This window comes from Salvia miltiorrhiza, chromosome 1 (genome assembly GCF_028751815.1).
Source record: "Salvia miltiorrhiza cultivar Shanhuang (shh) chromosome 1, IMPLAD_Smil_shh, whole genome shotgun sequence".
Taxonomy (NCBI): domain Eukaryota; kingdom Viridiplantae; phylum Streptophyta; class Magnoliopsida; order Lamiales; family Lamiaceae; genus Salvia; species Salvia miltiorrhiza.
This window is the reverse complement of record NC_080387.1, coordinates 18,947,671-18,963,748: the sequence shown is the minus strand read 5'-3', so window position 1 is coordinate 18,963,748 and position 16,078 is coordinate 18,947,671. Positions and strand designations below refer to the sequence as shown.

Genomic DNA, 16,078 nt, shown 5'->3' with positions numbered 1-16,078 from the left:
TAGAATTTCAGCATAGAGTCATTAAAAAAAAAAAAAAATAGATGTAGAATTTCAGCATCAACACAACCAACTCACACTTCATCTGCATAGCCTATTTTTACTGCTGTCAAAGCTCGTGAACATAATAAAACCAAAAGCGAAATACCCCCCATGAATAGTAAATCATCCTACAATAATGTAGTGTGTTCAAAGACTTACTATTTTCACCCAGACTCTTAATTCAAACAAAGAATAATAACTTGTAAAACATCTACAAACGTTCGATTTGTGATATAAAAGATTTAAACTGCATAACTCAAAGGTTCATGCGCGTTGCAGTCATTTCTCATTGTACCAACCATGTCCATCTAAACCGTACAAATAAATATCTCTCTCTCTCTACAAGGCCATTCTCAAACTCATGTACTGTATAAAGCAACACGAGCCAAGCTTTTCTCGATAGCAATAAATACTTGAGGAAACTCAAACTAAACGAACAACAAAACTTTCTTACATCTTCCGTAGCTGCTGTAGAAGTAACCAGCATCGCCTCTCAAGTGTGAACGCTGGCAGCATATCTGAGGGGTTCACCCATTACCCAGCTCTGAATGATGACAAGGAGACTGAGTTAGATGACGTGTATCTTTAAGCAACCAACTTTTCACGACATTCTCCATTAGTCAAGAGTAAGAGCTCCCATTGCTTCTATAATTGCTTGTAGAAGAGAAGATAAGCCTGTTCGTGCAAAACTTTGCTCGTGCTGATGGTAGTAAGAGATGCATCATCAAACCGCAGCCATTGACCATTAGGGTGGCGGACATCAGCAGTATAGTGGCCTTTCGATGCTTCCCTCCCATGATGTGTTACTGTGGCGACAAGTTCATACCTCCGGCCCTGCATATATAAAATGATATGATAACTCTTGAGGATCTCCTTTTTTAAATTGCCTTTTCTCACATTCAGTTTAGTATATATGTGCAATAATCAAGACCGGAGGTCCCTAAAATGTCTTTGGTCACAAATCATGTAGCAGCACTGTTTATCCAGTACCTTAGATGGTGGTGGAAAATAACTGGCAGAATAAGACAAATATGACTGCTTACCCTTCATAATACCATGTTCGATTTGTTTAATAAAAAATGTAAATGGCTTTCTAATCAATCTAATACACTTAATACCTCATGGGAGGAAAGACATATTCAAACATTCAACCTTGTAAGGAAACCTGATCGACCTTAAAACCAAGCACCGGGTGAGCAAAGAGCATTAACTTCATTTGCAGGGACAAGATTATGAAGTGCAATATATTCAGATGCATCATTACATATTGGCTGCAATTGTCATCCTCCCACGAGCCTTGAATTCAATAATCAAGATTCGGTCGGACAATTCTTCTTATTTCTACTCGATGATCACAATTATCATTAACAAGGATTCAGAGAAACATTACCTCCACATTAGAGGAAACAAGCAGATCACGGCTCAATGCAAGTTCAAGAGGGAAATGTACAGCCTTGTGCAATTTAGTGCTACCATGGCTGCCATAGCTAAAACGCTTCAGATGTAGGATCATAATCTTCGGAAGTGTTTGTATGTTGATAGACTTCCTGGCAGCAACGACCCCAACCTGATATTTATTGTCACCATAAGTAAATATTCCCCTAACAAACCCCCATGCCTAGTGCACATAAAGCAACAGGAATGCTTTGCTGCTAAAATCAATCACATAAAGCAAAAGATAAACAATGTAAACTGAGGTAGATGAATTATAGTATATACAGTGCAACTCGAAGAACACCCTAACACTATAAAGTGCGATAGACATGGAAACCACATGTAAATTGAATGTTTTCTACAACAACTCTTCGACAGAGAAGTGGACAATTAATAACATCAACCTGGCAGGAACACATTAGCTCAACAGGCTCATAAAATTGCCAAAAAGAAAATAAAGAAGTAAATATAATAAATAAATAAAAGCATATAATCACATTAATATGATATAGGAAGTCAACTTACTTTTCCTGCTGTTGATGCCCGGTACTCATCAAGTGTTTCTTTGGCAGAAAATAAACGAAGAGCATCTTCAATAGTTCGAATAGATTCACTAGAGATATCTAGATGGAGCAGACGAAATGGCTGAACAGTGGCAGAAGGCTTGGTGCCTGTCCATAACAAGCATAATATTCTCAATCAGAATAATTGAACTTGTAATCCCAATGGTAACCAAAAAATTTACCATCTGAGAGGAACAACTACTGATACAAAACAAAAAGGATCAGGCCCTAAACAAAGAAATTTGGATCGCTAATTGAACTATGCAAAACCAATCCAAGACCCACAAACACACAAAACATGGACATCCCAACTCTGTTAGTCCATTAGCCGTGCAACTCTTGTGTTTTTAATGACTCAATAAACCAGTGTTGGGGGGAGGGGGGGGGGTTAAAATAAGTAAGCTGTTGTATGAAATATTACGATGTTATAGCTACATCAGTAGACATCAGTCATAAGATAAAGTACCACTGCAAAATGGACAAATCTGCAGATTCAGTCTTTCTACGACGGTCGACTAAAGCACGCTGCATGCGACTATTATGCTTCGCTGGTCTGTCTCTCCAACTTCATTTTAACATTATAATCCAAGACAAACCATTCAGAAATACATGACACGAGCAAGTTACTTGCTTTAAAACATGATTGATGGGTATATCATGTTCCTCTCATTTCACAGACTCCAACATTCACTCCAAGGAGGCAGTAGTTTTCAGATTCTACATAAAACTTCAAATAATTGGTACGGATCTAACTAGAAGTTCTTAAAAGCCTGCCATTCATACATCCACACTTTCTTCCATATCTATATTACTTTACTCCTCATCCACTTATCAAATATATTATTGATTGAACAAACAGAGCTAATAACTATTGCATATATGAAATGTGCCTATAATACCATATGATTCTACATCTTGCAACCCTACAGTCCCTACTTATCATGAAGGTCTCCGGACTTCCATATCCAATCACCAAATTCCCAAGGAACGGAATTTGACAAGCCTTCAAGATATGAATTATATAGATCCTAGGCGGTCAACTACCTTTATATGTGCGTGAAATAATTGGTATGGATCTAACTAGAAGTTCTTTAAAGCCTGCCATTCATACATCCACACTTTCTTCCATCTATATTACTTTACTCCTCATCCACTTATCAAAACTAAATATTGAAAGCGTAAACAGAGCTAATAACTATTGCATATATGAAATGTGCCTATAATGCCATATGATTCTACATCTTGCAACCCTACAGTCCCTACTTATCATGAAGGTCTCCGGACTTCCATATCCAATTACCAAATTCCCAAGGGACAAGCCTTCCAAGATGTGAATTATATAGATCCTAGGCGGTCAACTACCTTGATATGTGCGTGAAATACCACTTAGCTTACACGCTTATAGCTCACATGCACACATAACTCAAACAAATGTACCAACATTCAAAAGGATAAGAGATGAAGTATTAGGTCTTCCTAGAAGAAACCCGAAAATAACAAAATTAAACAATTGACGCATATTGCAACTGTTACTAAGAATTACACAAAACATAGCCAGAGATGAGGAATTCAGGACAAGATTCTTTTCATCAATTCAACACATCAAAATCAAACAATCAGAATAGTATTTTCCTCTCAGCAACCTGAGGCCACCAGGTGGCTCAAAACTACACCAAATAAGAGTCAAATAACATGCATCCATGTCTGAGGAACTTTCCTAGATGAACTGAATTTCAGGGAGCTTCAATGTAAAAATTTTGTTCTGAGAAAGACACTTTCCAGTGAAGCGATACTAATAACAATGCAGCAAGTGAGGCACTTGAAGTCAATAATCATTATTCAGTTACATTGCATGGGAATGAGCAAACAGCACAATAAGTGCAGACTAGTTATAGTCATGTAACTTACCTTTTGCCTTCACAACACTCCGCAGCTCTCCACCAAAAATTGAACTGAGCTCTGAAGGAAAGAAACTCTGTGTTCTTGTCACTGCAGATTTATTCTTTGGGCCAACTGTCTCCCACTCGTCATCTTCCCATGTGGAAACCAGAGTTGGATTCCTTCCATCCAAGTAAGACTTCCCTCCAAGCTTCAGCAATTCATCATTCATTTGATCCATAATAAAGCTTAAAAACTCTTGCGCGTCCTCTTGCCTGAGAAGGAAGGTAGGTACATCAAGTTATATAGAGGTAGGAGCAGAAAGGTCCCAGCTGCATAAGATAGCATACGGCTTAATCTTTCAGCTATAACTTCCTAATGCAAGGATATAAATCTATACACTAAGGGGGCGTTTACTTTGAAGGATTAGCCTTGATAGATAAAAATAGTAAGATTAATCCCTTGTTTACTTTGATGGGTTGAAACTTTGGATATCCCAAAGCCCTTGATTATTTCTATCATTTAAGCTAGTTTTGCTTGATTTCTATCCCATTGAAATGGTGGAATTGGAGAAATCCTATTATTGAGGATAAAATTACTCAATCATGTAAAGTAAACGCCCCCCAAAGAAAATTTACTAGATAACTATATCTACAAAGATAATCTATTTCATGACTCATTACAATAAGAATACTTCACTAATCAAATTTTATGTGGTAACATCTTGACATGCATCATAACATATAATTTAACACTTTAAGAAAAAATCATCCTAAATGGAAATAAAAGAAGACTGAGATAGAGAAACAGACCTAGGCCTGCCTGATGTGCTACAAGATACATCAGGAGTAAAATTTCTCAATACCACTTCAAACATTGTAGGATTAAAAGGCCTGCCAGCTTCAATTTCAACGCTATCTTTCTTCTTAATATTGGTTCCGACAACCACGTCAAATTCACCAATGAACTCAGCAAACGCAGTTAATGTTGGATATCCAACCTAAGAATAAAAATTAAAGCTTCTCAATGATTGAAATGTTAAAAACATCCACTTATCCTTACTGTACTGCAAAATAAGATTTGACATTTAAAACAACAAACCTTTGGAATGTTCCGCTTTCTTAGTCCCAGTAAAAGCTGAACAAATGGAGAACAGGCCAAAAGAGCTTGCAATGTTGCATTCAGGAAACACAAATTCCCAGAGTTGACCAAACCTCGAGGTGTTATACCCTGAGCATCTAAAATAGGAACATCCGTCTTCAGATGAGCCTCCTTATGATGAGTTTCAACAGCAGCAGCATTTACGGTACCATTCAACTTTAGGCCTTCATAATCCCGAATTTCTGGGATAATTTTTCCATCTATCTTGTCATTATCATCTGATACTTGTAAAGCTCGAAAGTTACTTCCAACAACTACTTCATTTCCATGAACATAATGAGTAGAATTTTTAACATTCCCATTCACTGACGGAATAGGCAAAGTTTCAGAAGCTGGTTTCTGAATGAATTGCTGGTTGCCCTTCTGGATGGTGGACACTGACGGAACAGGCAAAGTTTCAGTAGCTGGTTTCTGAATGAATTGCTGGTTGCCCTTCTGGATGGTGGACACTGACGGAATAGGCAAAGTTTCAGTAGCTGGTTTCTGAATGAATTGCTGGTTGCCCTTCTGGATGGTGGAGGGGTTTGTATCTCCAGGTCCACTAGGAAAACCAACCTGTGTGTCAGGTATATCACTAAAGCTACCAAACATTAATCCCAGATTTGGGAGATTGACTGACGATTCTTTCCTTTCTTCAGGTTTATGGGCATTGGAAGGTTTTTGATTTAGCAAAGAACGAGTTTCATCCTCAGAAAATGATCCAAAAAGCAATACCTGCACGCCCGAGTAGCACACACATGGTTATTAGGTAGAGAAAAGGCCAAAAAGTAAAAACTATGGCTATTGGAGCCTAAATAGCGAAATTTGGGCGTATTTTGGTTTTGCAGACGAACTTTGAAAGTTTTGAATAAATACATGAACCTAAATGTGCCCTAATCCTAAAAACTTATGGACCTAGACTCTAGGCGCAAAGCAAAATAAGTATAGAGAGAGAGAGAGAAGCGATCCAGTGATAATAACTAAATGTGGTGACTGGTGAGAAATGAGAATGTATCTGGAACGTGAGATATTCAAATCCTATGGGCTATGGCTGATATCTATTCGAATTAATCATGAAAAATGAGAATAACGAATAAATCAATAAAATCCATGAATAAATCAATGTACCGCACGAATAATCATTCTCACCCGAGTTCGAATCCCAAAGAGGGTGAAAATTTCACCGCATTAACTAAATATGGATAATCGTGCATTACAGTGATTTATTTATGGATCTTATTGATTTATTCGTTACTCGTTTCTCACGAAAGATAGCATTCTCAATGGATCCTAACCCTATACTCTAAGAAAAAACTGTTCTACAATTAGATTGCAGCAAACATGATGCAGATAAAACTGAGTGAAGTGAGATATATTGAAAATGGTTTAACTATTTCCTTCATACCATTCGTGCACTAAAATACTGGCAAATATTGCTCTACAATCAAATATAATAAGTACTCCTTCCATCTACCAAAAGTATGACACTTTTGGTGGGCACAAGTTTTAAGAAAATTGGTGGTGATTTTTATGTAGTGGAGAAAGGATCCCACCAAAATTTGAAATGAGTGGTTGAGATTGAATTTAGGATGATTTTTTTTTTGTAAATAAGGGGTGTTTGTAAAGATAAAAGATAAAAAAAGTGATGGGGTCAGGTCTTAAAATGGAAAGTGTCATACTTTTCGTAGGACACCCAAAATGGCAAAAGTGCCATACTTTTCGTGGACAGAGGGAGTATGTTAGATTGACAGAGCTCTTCAAGTTATCTACACATCAGAATGACAATAGCAGGGAAGACATCTGAATTCAGGAAACCAGTGTTGGAGCTACTACTGAGAGAACCAAAAAGAAGCCACATTGTTTTCCAATATTAACCACCAAGATTCATGGTACATACCTAACATACTAAATGTTCAACATTCCATATGCATTCAAGATATTTTGCAACTACCTCAGTTTCAAGTCAAAAAACTTGTAAAAGGCATTACTAGATTTTCGGTTAGTGCAGCCCCCATTACAAAAAGATGAAAAAAGAGGCGTATGCAGCCTTATTAGATCAATTCAGAATAAGCCTCTGTCTAACTGAACTAAGTCTAGTCTGTAGGTGAGAGTCTTCACCTTTGTAGTCAATTTGGGGGGTCTTTCTAACGACATCCTACTCCAGACCCAAAACACTAGATAGCCCTACAAATCAAAATTCTAATTTTTATCCATCAAAATTAAGCAAACTAAATAGCTAAAAACAGTCAACAACCACATACTAAGCAGAAAAAGTTAGCAGAAGCAATCGAAGCAAAGCTTGACTAATGAAGATCCCACATCAAACCACTCGAATTGTACACAGATTAAAGCAAAGTTCAGTCGCTGAAGTGGAAAAAAAATCAGACCTTGGAAGGATCACTCATGTCGGGAAGCAATTATAATCCAGGAATCTAGCAAAAGTTGGTATAAAGATTCTGTGATATGATATAAAGAAGAAAACGTTTGGGATATCTGCTGAAAAGAATTAAGGATTTATGAGGGTATTTATTTTGAGAGGTGAGAGGGAAAAGAGCGAAGATTGAAGAAGACATGTGAGAGAAACAAGAGTTCGCACCTCGAGAAGAAGCATCGACCTAATACAACTCAAATTCAATTTGTTTGGGAGATTTGATTTTCTATTGCTCTCTATATGCAGTTGAGGTTTAGGTTTTTCGTTGTAGAGGGTGCCGAGTGCGTGTATATATATAATATATATAATTATATAATTATAATTAGAAAATTATGTCAGAGAGGATGTTTTATTTCCAATTCTTTTCTACTTTATTTATGTGCAAGAAATCATTATAAATTAAATTAAACGTATATTTAAAAACATAATAATACAACATTGCTATAACTTGTACTAAACAAATAGTATTACTATAACTATATAACTATAGAAAGTGAAAATTAATTTAGATTAAAATTTTCACTAAAATAAATAAAAATAACTTTTCAATTATCTTACAATCTATCGAAAATTTCATCATACATTACAATAATTATTGTAAAATGAACCATGAATTAACACAAGTTTCAAAAGAGGCTGACCATATCTCTTGTTTACGTTCATACATAACAAAACAAAAAGGTTGTATATCATAGTAATGTGTCTAGATCTATATGTAAGTTGTATTATGTCATATTTCGATAAAGAATCATACTACGTTGTAATTTGTAGTTTAAAAGATAATTTAATACTTGACTGTGGGTGGATTGTGATTGAGCACTATGATGAAGCAAAAAGATGAGGCTAGAGTTAGACATCATAAGCCTTTGATGGTAGTGGGCAGTGGAGAAACGCAGCCAACCAAAATGATGAAGTTAGAGTTTGTTTAACTAGGCTCATCTACAATGTAACTACATGTACTCGTCCCAAATTCAGTTAAATTTACTATTGTTGGAAATATGGTTTTGGTACCATATATGAAATTAATTATTTTATTAAATATTTATTATTTGACTAAAATAATTATTGGATGTTAATCTACGTCGTGAGTAGATGAATGTGGTATACTTGAAGTCTCAAAACCGATTTTCGGTGAGTGAGATATTGTATGTCAAAGTTTGGATGTTATGTAGTGGTGTAACATTTGGTAAATGCTACTTATCCCACATTGGAAAAAGATAGAAGTTCTCTCTAGTATTTAAATTGTTAAGTTGAAGGACTTAATAACTTGTGGGCTTGGCCTCGCGCGCGCGCACACGTGCACCGCTGCCGGCGATCGATCGATCAGACAGACTTGTGGTGCTACTTCCGTCGAGACGCAGTCGTTTTACCTTTGGGGAAGAATTGTCGAAACTGAGAGCACTAACGGGACAAATTTCTTCTTGCGGACAGAGATGCCATCTAGATTCGACTTCTCATATTTTTTTTGCATATATTCCTTTCTGTGTAATTTCATTTTGAATTTCTTCTTGCGGACAGAGACGCCATCTAGATTCGACTTCTCATATTTTTTTTGCATATATTCCTTTCTGTGTAATTTCATTTTGTTCCTTGTTGGTTTTGATTTTCTGCTTATTGTTCAGTTTCTTGAGTTGTAAAAGATCTCGTTCGTGTAATCCATTAGTTACATTGGCTGAGAAAACTAGCGCATTGTCGTGCGGGTGAATGAGACCCACATGATCCTCAGGACCGAAAGTGATATTTGGTTCCTTTGCAGCATTGCACACCGCCATAACTTGTCGTGGATAAGTTCCAGTCTTGGCTGAACGAATGATCTGTTTCCTAGCTCTGTTGGAAAATGGGCTATCCTCCTCCCCAATAATCATATGGACTGTTCTTTTCTCTCCCCCAGGCGGTATGGGAGCTCCCTATCCTGCCCCCAGGTTCCTCTGATTCCCGTCAGCCCTGGCATTGTGATTACTCCCCTGCAGGTGAGGAGGCGGTGTTTGTTTAACAAATCGATCTAATCTCCCATGTCGGATCAATATTTCCAGCTGGTGGCGAAGATGCCCATAGTGATTATGATTTTGGCATAACAAGTTGTTAGGCCCTGGCTTTGGTGTCCCCACCATGTAGTCTTTTGGAGCCCGAAACCTAGGTTCATCCTTGATAGGTGAAAGACTTCTTCCCGAGACTTATTCATTGGTGTGTGATCTGTGACCCGATTCACGTTATTTACAGCTCTGGGTCCTTGCTCATTGATCACTAATTTCTTAGCAACAAATATCGCAACTAACACGATGCAATTGTAGCAAATAATCAGTAACCGAGTATCGTATCCACAGGGACTATTATAACGAATCACTCTAAGTAATCCTAATTAAACTCTAGTAATATTCAGGCAAACGAAAGAAAGAAGGTTTAATTAACTTAAACTAAAACGCAAATAGCAATAATTAAAAGATCGTAGGAAAAATCAAATATGAAAGACAACTGATCCTAGGGTAGTAAATTCATTAATTAAATCTACGCAATAAATCTATTAATCCTATGTACCAGTTTAATCCAGCTATGATGAGAGATCACTTAAGTAATCAATTACTCTCGCTAGAGCAGCAACGATCGTAGATTAGTAAATTATCTATCTCCGTTAGGTCTCAAGAAAATCTACTAACTCCCAAAAGTTCCTATGAATAGCTCCCTATGATCCACCTATCTCCGCTAGGTCTCAAGGTTAAAATCATATCATACATTCCTGAATCCGCTAAACAGTTATCTCCGCTAGGTCTCAAACCGAATAGCTAAACATGCAAACTATTGATCAGATAATTCACAAGAAAATAAGCACCAGGAATTATGAATCATAAACTGGAAGGCACAAAGGTATTAACAAACAAATCACATAAATTCAATCAACTATTTACAAACCCTAGAATCAGCTAAAGAAAATTAGCTAGACATAGCAAAATAAAACATAAACACAATTAAAAAGAAAGCAATTGTAAAAACTGAATTGTATAAAAACTGAAGTAGCGACTTGAATCTTCAATCTTGATCCAAGCCTTGAAAACTAGAAAGCAATAAAATTCTAAAGCTAAAAACTAAAGTATGAATACTAAGGTTTTCGGGTGTCTGCCGTCTGATGATCTGCCTTAGGTCAAAAGAGGACCTATTTATAAGCTTCAGATTTCCTTCAGATCACCATAGGAGTTGCCATGCAAAGTAGAATTCCAAAAGGAAATAGAATTCTAAAGGTAATAGAATCGTGTAAAACAAGGCAACTTTCCAGCTGGATGCACGCACTGAAAACGGACCACGCCAGAGAAATGAGTTTCGCCAGAGGAATGGTATCGCCAGCGGAATGGGTGATCTCTCTGCTATCGCCAGAGGAATGGGTGATTTCTCTGGCTTCTCGATTCCGCTGTAATGGACTTCTCTGAATATTGATTCCTCTGACTTTCACTTCTCTGACTGATTTCTCTGCTCTGTCAGATCCCTCTGACTTGGTTCCTCTGCTCTGACTTTTGAGCGCTGGACTCGACTCCTCTGGTCAGCAGGGAAGCGACTCCTCTGGCCTAGACTCCTCTGACATTCGCGGATTTGGGCTTTGATTTCTCTGGTCTTCCAGAGCAATGATGATTTCGCTGCTCTACAGACCAAAACACCTAAAAATCGCGAAAATCATCCAAAATTGAATTCTTCCATCTTGAAAGCCTAAATCACCTGCAAAGCATAAAATACACCATAAACGCACCAATTTCCAGAAGATTAACTTAAGATATGCACAAACAAACCCCTTAAAAATCGTGTAAATTAAGCATAAATCACTCATTCCTTGGAGGTTGAAGAGTCGCTTGTACTTCTCCCTGCATCACCCTAAGAGGTAATCCTCGGAACGGTGCTCGCCCCTGATATCGACTATTGACTTGACTTGACTTGGCCTCTACTTTCTTTGGTTTCTGACCCTCATACTCTATCCTTCGGGCAGCTCTGGCTTCTTCCAGCTGTATGTACCTTGACAGACGAACCATGATATCTTCGAAGTTCTTTGGTGGATTAACTTGTAAGTTGTCAAAAAAGGCTTCAGGTCTTAATCCCTTAACAAAAGTGTAACCCTTAATTTGTGATTCAGCTCTGGGCACTTCTAGAGATGCTTTGTTGAAGTGTGCGGCGAATTCCTTCAATATCTCATTCTGTCCCTGTCGCATGTCCATTAGAGACATCGCGATTGTTACAATATGACGAGAGCTTGCAAATTGGCACATGAACAAGTCGTGAAGGTGTTCAAAAGATTGAACTGAACTGGGTTCTAGAGTTTAGAACCATTACTGAGCCATCCATGTCAATGTAGTAGAGAAGATTCTACACTTGATCCCTTTGGTGTATTGGTGGGGCGTAACCATGGTTTCAAATCTGGCCATATGCACATCTGGATCCTCCGAACCATCATAATCCATAGTGATGGGTTTATAATGGTGGGGCAGTGGATCAGTCAGGATGTCATCTGAGAACGGGATTGAATGAAACCTTGAAACAATTTCAGGATTGGCTGGACGGTGTTTTTTTTTTCTCTTCCTTCCCGCGGAAATTGTTGGGTGGTATTCTTTCGCTTACTACCCTCGACATAGCTAGTGTGCTTCTCTCTTTCTCTTTCACGTGGTCGAGAGACAGCCCTGCCCTCTCCCTGTGATGTCTAGATTCCTCATGCGGTCTTTTATTATTTGAAGTAGCTCTGCTCCTCCCCCTTTCCATTTTCCCAATTACTTCCTCCAATTCGTGAAGGTGTCTTTGCATGACATAATCCCTCTCTTGCAGCAGTGCCAGATCTTCCGTTTTTATCGTCTTTTCACGGCGATTAGTGATAGGTCTGGTTTGACTAGATATGTCCTCAACGTCCTCGATAAGATCCATATCACCCGAATGCAAGGGTCCTGGAAGTTGTGAGTTCCCTGCTTTGTCTCCCTTGGTTGTTCTAGTTTTTTATTGGGAAGCAACGACAGTGCTCCTTAGCCGGACTGGAGGATTGATTACTGGTGGTATCTCTGGAGCGGTATGAGACGGCTGTTGCAGTCCTGCCATCCCCAGTCCTGCGGTCACAGGTATACCCGGATTCAGGGGAGTAAATGGGACTCCCATCATTTGTCTCATACATGCGTAATTCAATAAAGACAGCATCTACTCGGTCATGGTGACATTTATCAGCCCTGTCCCCTGTGAGATCGGTCCATGTACAACGGAAGTGGCATTCAGCCCTGAGATTACTGGTCTAGTAGGACCAGCAGGTGTGGTATCACCAACACAGAGCCCCTCATTGGTTAGTGTAGCAGCAGTGGGAGGATCTCCGCCTTCCCCAGTGAATTCCCTCATCAGATTTTTGGTGATATTAGTATTTTTCATAACCTGTTAAGAAATTACCATAGTTCCATAAATATTACTCCATCTGTCCCACCTTCATAGTCCTTTATTCATTTTTTAGATGTCCCACAATATAGTCCACTTTCCAAATTAAATTAGCATTAATATCTTTTTTTTTACCAAAGTAACCTTATTTAAATATAGTCAAACATAGAATAAATAAGGGCAAAATTGAATAATTACATATATTTTGTATTTTCCAAGTACTATTTGAATTTTCCAAGCACTATTTATTGCATTTTCTTAATATGTGTGAAAAAGTGAAGTGGACCATAGAGGTGCGATGGAGGGAGTATGAAGTAATTAGCTCGGATCCATAAATTCCGCAAGGAAATCCAATAAGAAAATCAGCTCTGAGACTCCCATAATAATAACGTGGTCATGGAATTTTAAGAATACCCGAAAGAACAACCAGATCCCAACCGCAAATAAAGTGATGAGATACTGGGCTACCTGTGAACAACGTAAGAGCATGGAAAAAACACGTACTATCACACTGAAACCAAACATTGTTACTCATGTTGAGAGACATGCATATGACCCATAAACATATCCAAGCACAAGTAGAGAAACATAAATCAGGTAAAGTCATTGCAGCAAGATCACATCAACAAAATCATAATAACAAAATCACTGCAGTAAAGTCACATCAAAGAGTTCGACGTTTCACGTAAGCAAATAACCCAGTAATAATGTATGCTCCTCTACCCAAGATCACCTAGCCAAGGTTTGCGACTTTGCTAGGTAACCCGAGAGAGCAATGTCAACCAGAAACCCCTCTCACGTCTTAGACTCGATAACAATTCCCACAGACAACGCTAGTTGATGTGTCCGTTAATTGTATTCTATAATTTAAAGTAGGATATTTCACCTGTGGTACAATGAGCGTTGAAAGTCTTAAGCAAACATACAGAGAAAAGAGAAAGTGTGTTGTATTCAATATTCCGTCCCCTTACAATGAGAGACGAGATTACTATTTATAGAGAGATACAAGAGGAGTAAAGAAGTCATTCCAGATTCTCGTACGATCACTAGGTTAGTTAGAGAGAGAGCCTCGCATAGGTAGCCGTCGGATGTGTTAGTAGCTTGTCGACTTTTGTCTATTGTGCAGTGCTGACATGCTCCAGCGTAGTCAACACCGGCAGCGCTGTCCGCTCACTTAGTAGAAACACGATTGAAAGTCCGCAGATGCCTTCACTGGATGACAACTCTTCGGGGAATGCTAATTGAGGCGATTCTCCTCTGATCGGTTCCAGCTCTGCCCCTTGACCCTTGCTGCGCTCCAGATACATGCATACTTTACTCCTCATCATGAGGTACTTTCAAGCCGAATTTCTTTGTGACTGTGTCCCGAAGAACACGGGCAACAGATGCAAATCCTTCCCATCCACTTAACATGTGGACAAACTTCGTATCACGATCACAAACACCCAATACATTTACATATACAAATCATTTTCTATTTCTGTAGCGATGGACATCTGAGAGTGGCACTGTAATAGATATATATGTACCATCTAAAGTACTAAGGCATCCCTAAAAATCATATTCCATAATTAGAATATATCTACTATAGTCATAGTAGTTGTATAAAATAACCTCAATATAAGTACCTTAAAGGGTCTCCATTGTTCACTCATTTCATCTTCAGTCGTTGGTGTTGGGGTTACTAATAAGAGACGATGGAGCTACAATAAAACATGTAATACTACACGACTTATGGTTTTACCCAAGCATCTAAAATCAAACTTCACATTGTGGTTCTTAGTATGGTGTGCTAAGATTACCAAAAAACATGCAACTTTTTCTTGAATCCCAACAATTTTTGTTGGAACTAGACCTCCAACGTGTTTCAAAAGATAACATAACCTAGTGAAAGCATATCTAGACGTCCGTATTTTTTCAACACAGATCACATCATCAGTCGCTATAACTCGATTCAAATACTCAACTTGTTTGTTGTCAATAATGTTATATCTTAAGGGCCGCCTACTATATGCTCTTGTACAAGGCAGAATGTGTTTGTAATAGTGGTGACCCATCATCATAAAAACAAGAAGGAATCAACGTATAAAAATGAGGGCTATAATAACCAAGATAGTCCTGTGTCTTCGATCATCCCAGATATATATTTTGTTGTTTTAAATACATAATACAACCCAACATTAAAATTATAGCACAAGATGAGAGATACAGATTTTCTGGATTAAAAAAAAAATCAAAATCTGGAATGTGTTTCTGAATGCTAATATGGAAATCAAATGGCATATATATGAATAAATCATCAAAATTTGCCCAAATTACCTCCGTGAAACAACAACAGACAATTTACCAGAATATATAATCAGAAGATATATAAATTCCAAAATAATGCCTACAAAATATAATCTCGAAGTATCTCAATAGAGCTTCAAGCTTCGTTTTCTAAATTAAATCAAGGTCATTATCCAATGCAACAAAATACATAATTCATATGTTAATTGTTTCTTGAACCCACTATTTCAATTTCAAATTATAAAAAATATACATAAAAGAATAAATAAAAATCATATCACAGTCCAACGCAACGCTGACAAATTTAACATAGACATTTGATTCATACAGAAATTGATAATTCTAACACAAATCATTTGATAAGAACTACAGAGCTAATGGAAAGCCTTTCAATCACGTAATGTTAAAAAAAAATGAAGAATTAAATAAAACTAATAGCACATGAACATTATAAATCATAATCAAAACACTGAAGTCATCCCAACAGACAAACAACTAATTTCATTCTTACATAGTCACAGGATAAGGAATTGCCTAGCCAGTGATATTCAATGGCACGACTCGTGAACCCGACCCACACGAAACCCCGACCTATGAGCACTCTATAGGGTTCCGAAATTCAGAGAGAGACAATGGAGAGAGAGAGAGAGAGAGAGACCGATTATTGAAGCAGCAACGGTGTGGTGAGGCAGACGAAGGAGCTGGGGTGGTGCGACCACCAGGGCTAAATTTTTTACCATAGTAAATATGTGAAAATGAGTGAAAGGAAGCTACCCTAGGATAATATTATCGTACATTGGAAAGAAAATGAGTGAAAAGAAGCTACCTCGAGCAAATTTTTTATCATAGTAAATATGTGAAAATGGTTGAAAATTGGTGAAAATATATATTTTTTTCTCTCATTTTCCATCAAAATAAACACACC

At 37.7% G+C, this 16,078-nt stretch overlaps 1 protein-coding gene across 2 annotated transcripts; it reads right to left on the bottom strand.

Annotated features, from left to right (window-relative positions):
* Window positions 1–249: 249 nt before the first annotated feature.
* LOC131006871 (ubiquitin carboxyl-terminal hydrolase 24-like) lies at window positions 250–7,765 on the bottom strand. Of its 2 annotated transcripts, XM_057934021.1 has the most exons (8): window positions 7,442–7,764; window positions 7,173–7,238; window positions 5,016–5,789; window positions 4,727–4,914; window positions 3,945–4,189; window positions 1,999–2,144; window positions 1,430–1,606; window positions 250–873 (listed from the first exon to the last, which is right to left on the bottom strand). In XM_057934021.1, exons 1-8 carry the CDS (start codon window positions 7,457–7,459, stop codon window positions 685–687), a joined length of 1,803 nt encoding a protein of 600 aa, XP_057790004.1. In that variant the 5' UTR covers window positions 7,460–7,764; the 3' UTR covers window positions 250–684. The 2 variants fall into 2 exon arrangements, with proteins under 2 accessions (XP_057790004.1, XP_057790005.1); XM_057934022.1 differs by lacking the exon at window positions 7,173–7,238 and having other exon boundaries at window positions 7,442–7,765.
* Between the last annotated feature and the right edge of the window lie 8,313 nt (window positions 7,766–16,078).

Excerpts from the sequence above, each read along its gene's own strand:
- LOC131006871 (XM_057934021.1), bottom strand. Across the intron at positions 4,915-5,015 it reads GAAAGCGGAACATTCCAAAG|GTTGGATATCCAACATTAAC; the intron begins GTTTGTTGTTTT and ends TTTTATTCTTAG. Across the intron at positions 1,607-1,998 it reads GGGCATCAACAGCAGGAAAA|GTTGGGGTCGTTGCTGCCAG; the intron begins GTAAGTTGACTT and ends AATAAATATCAG.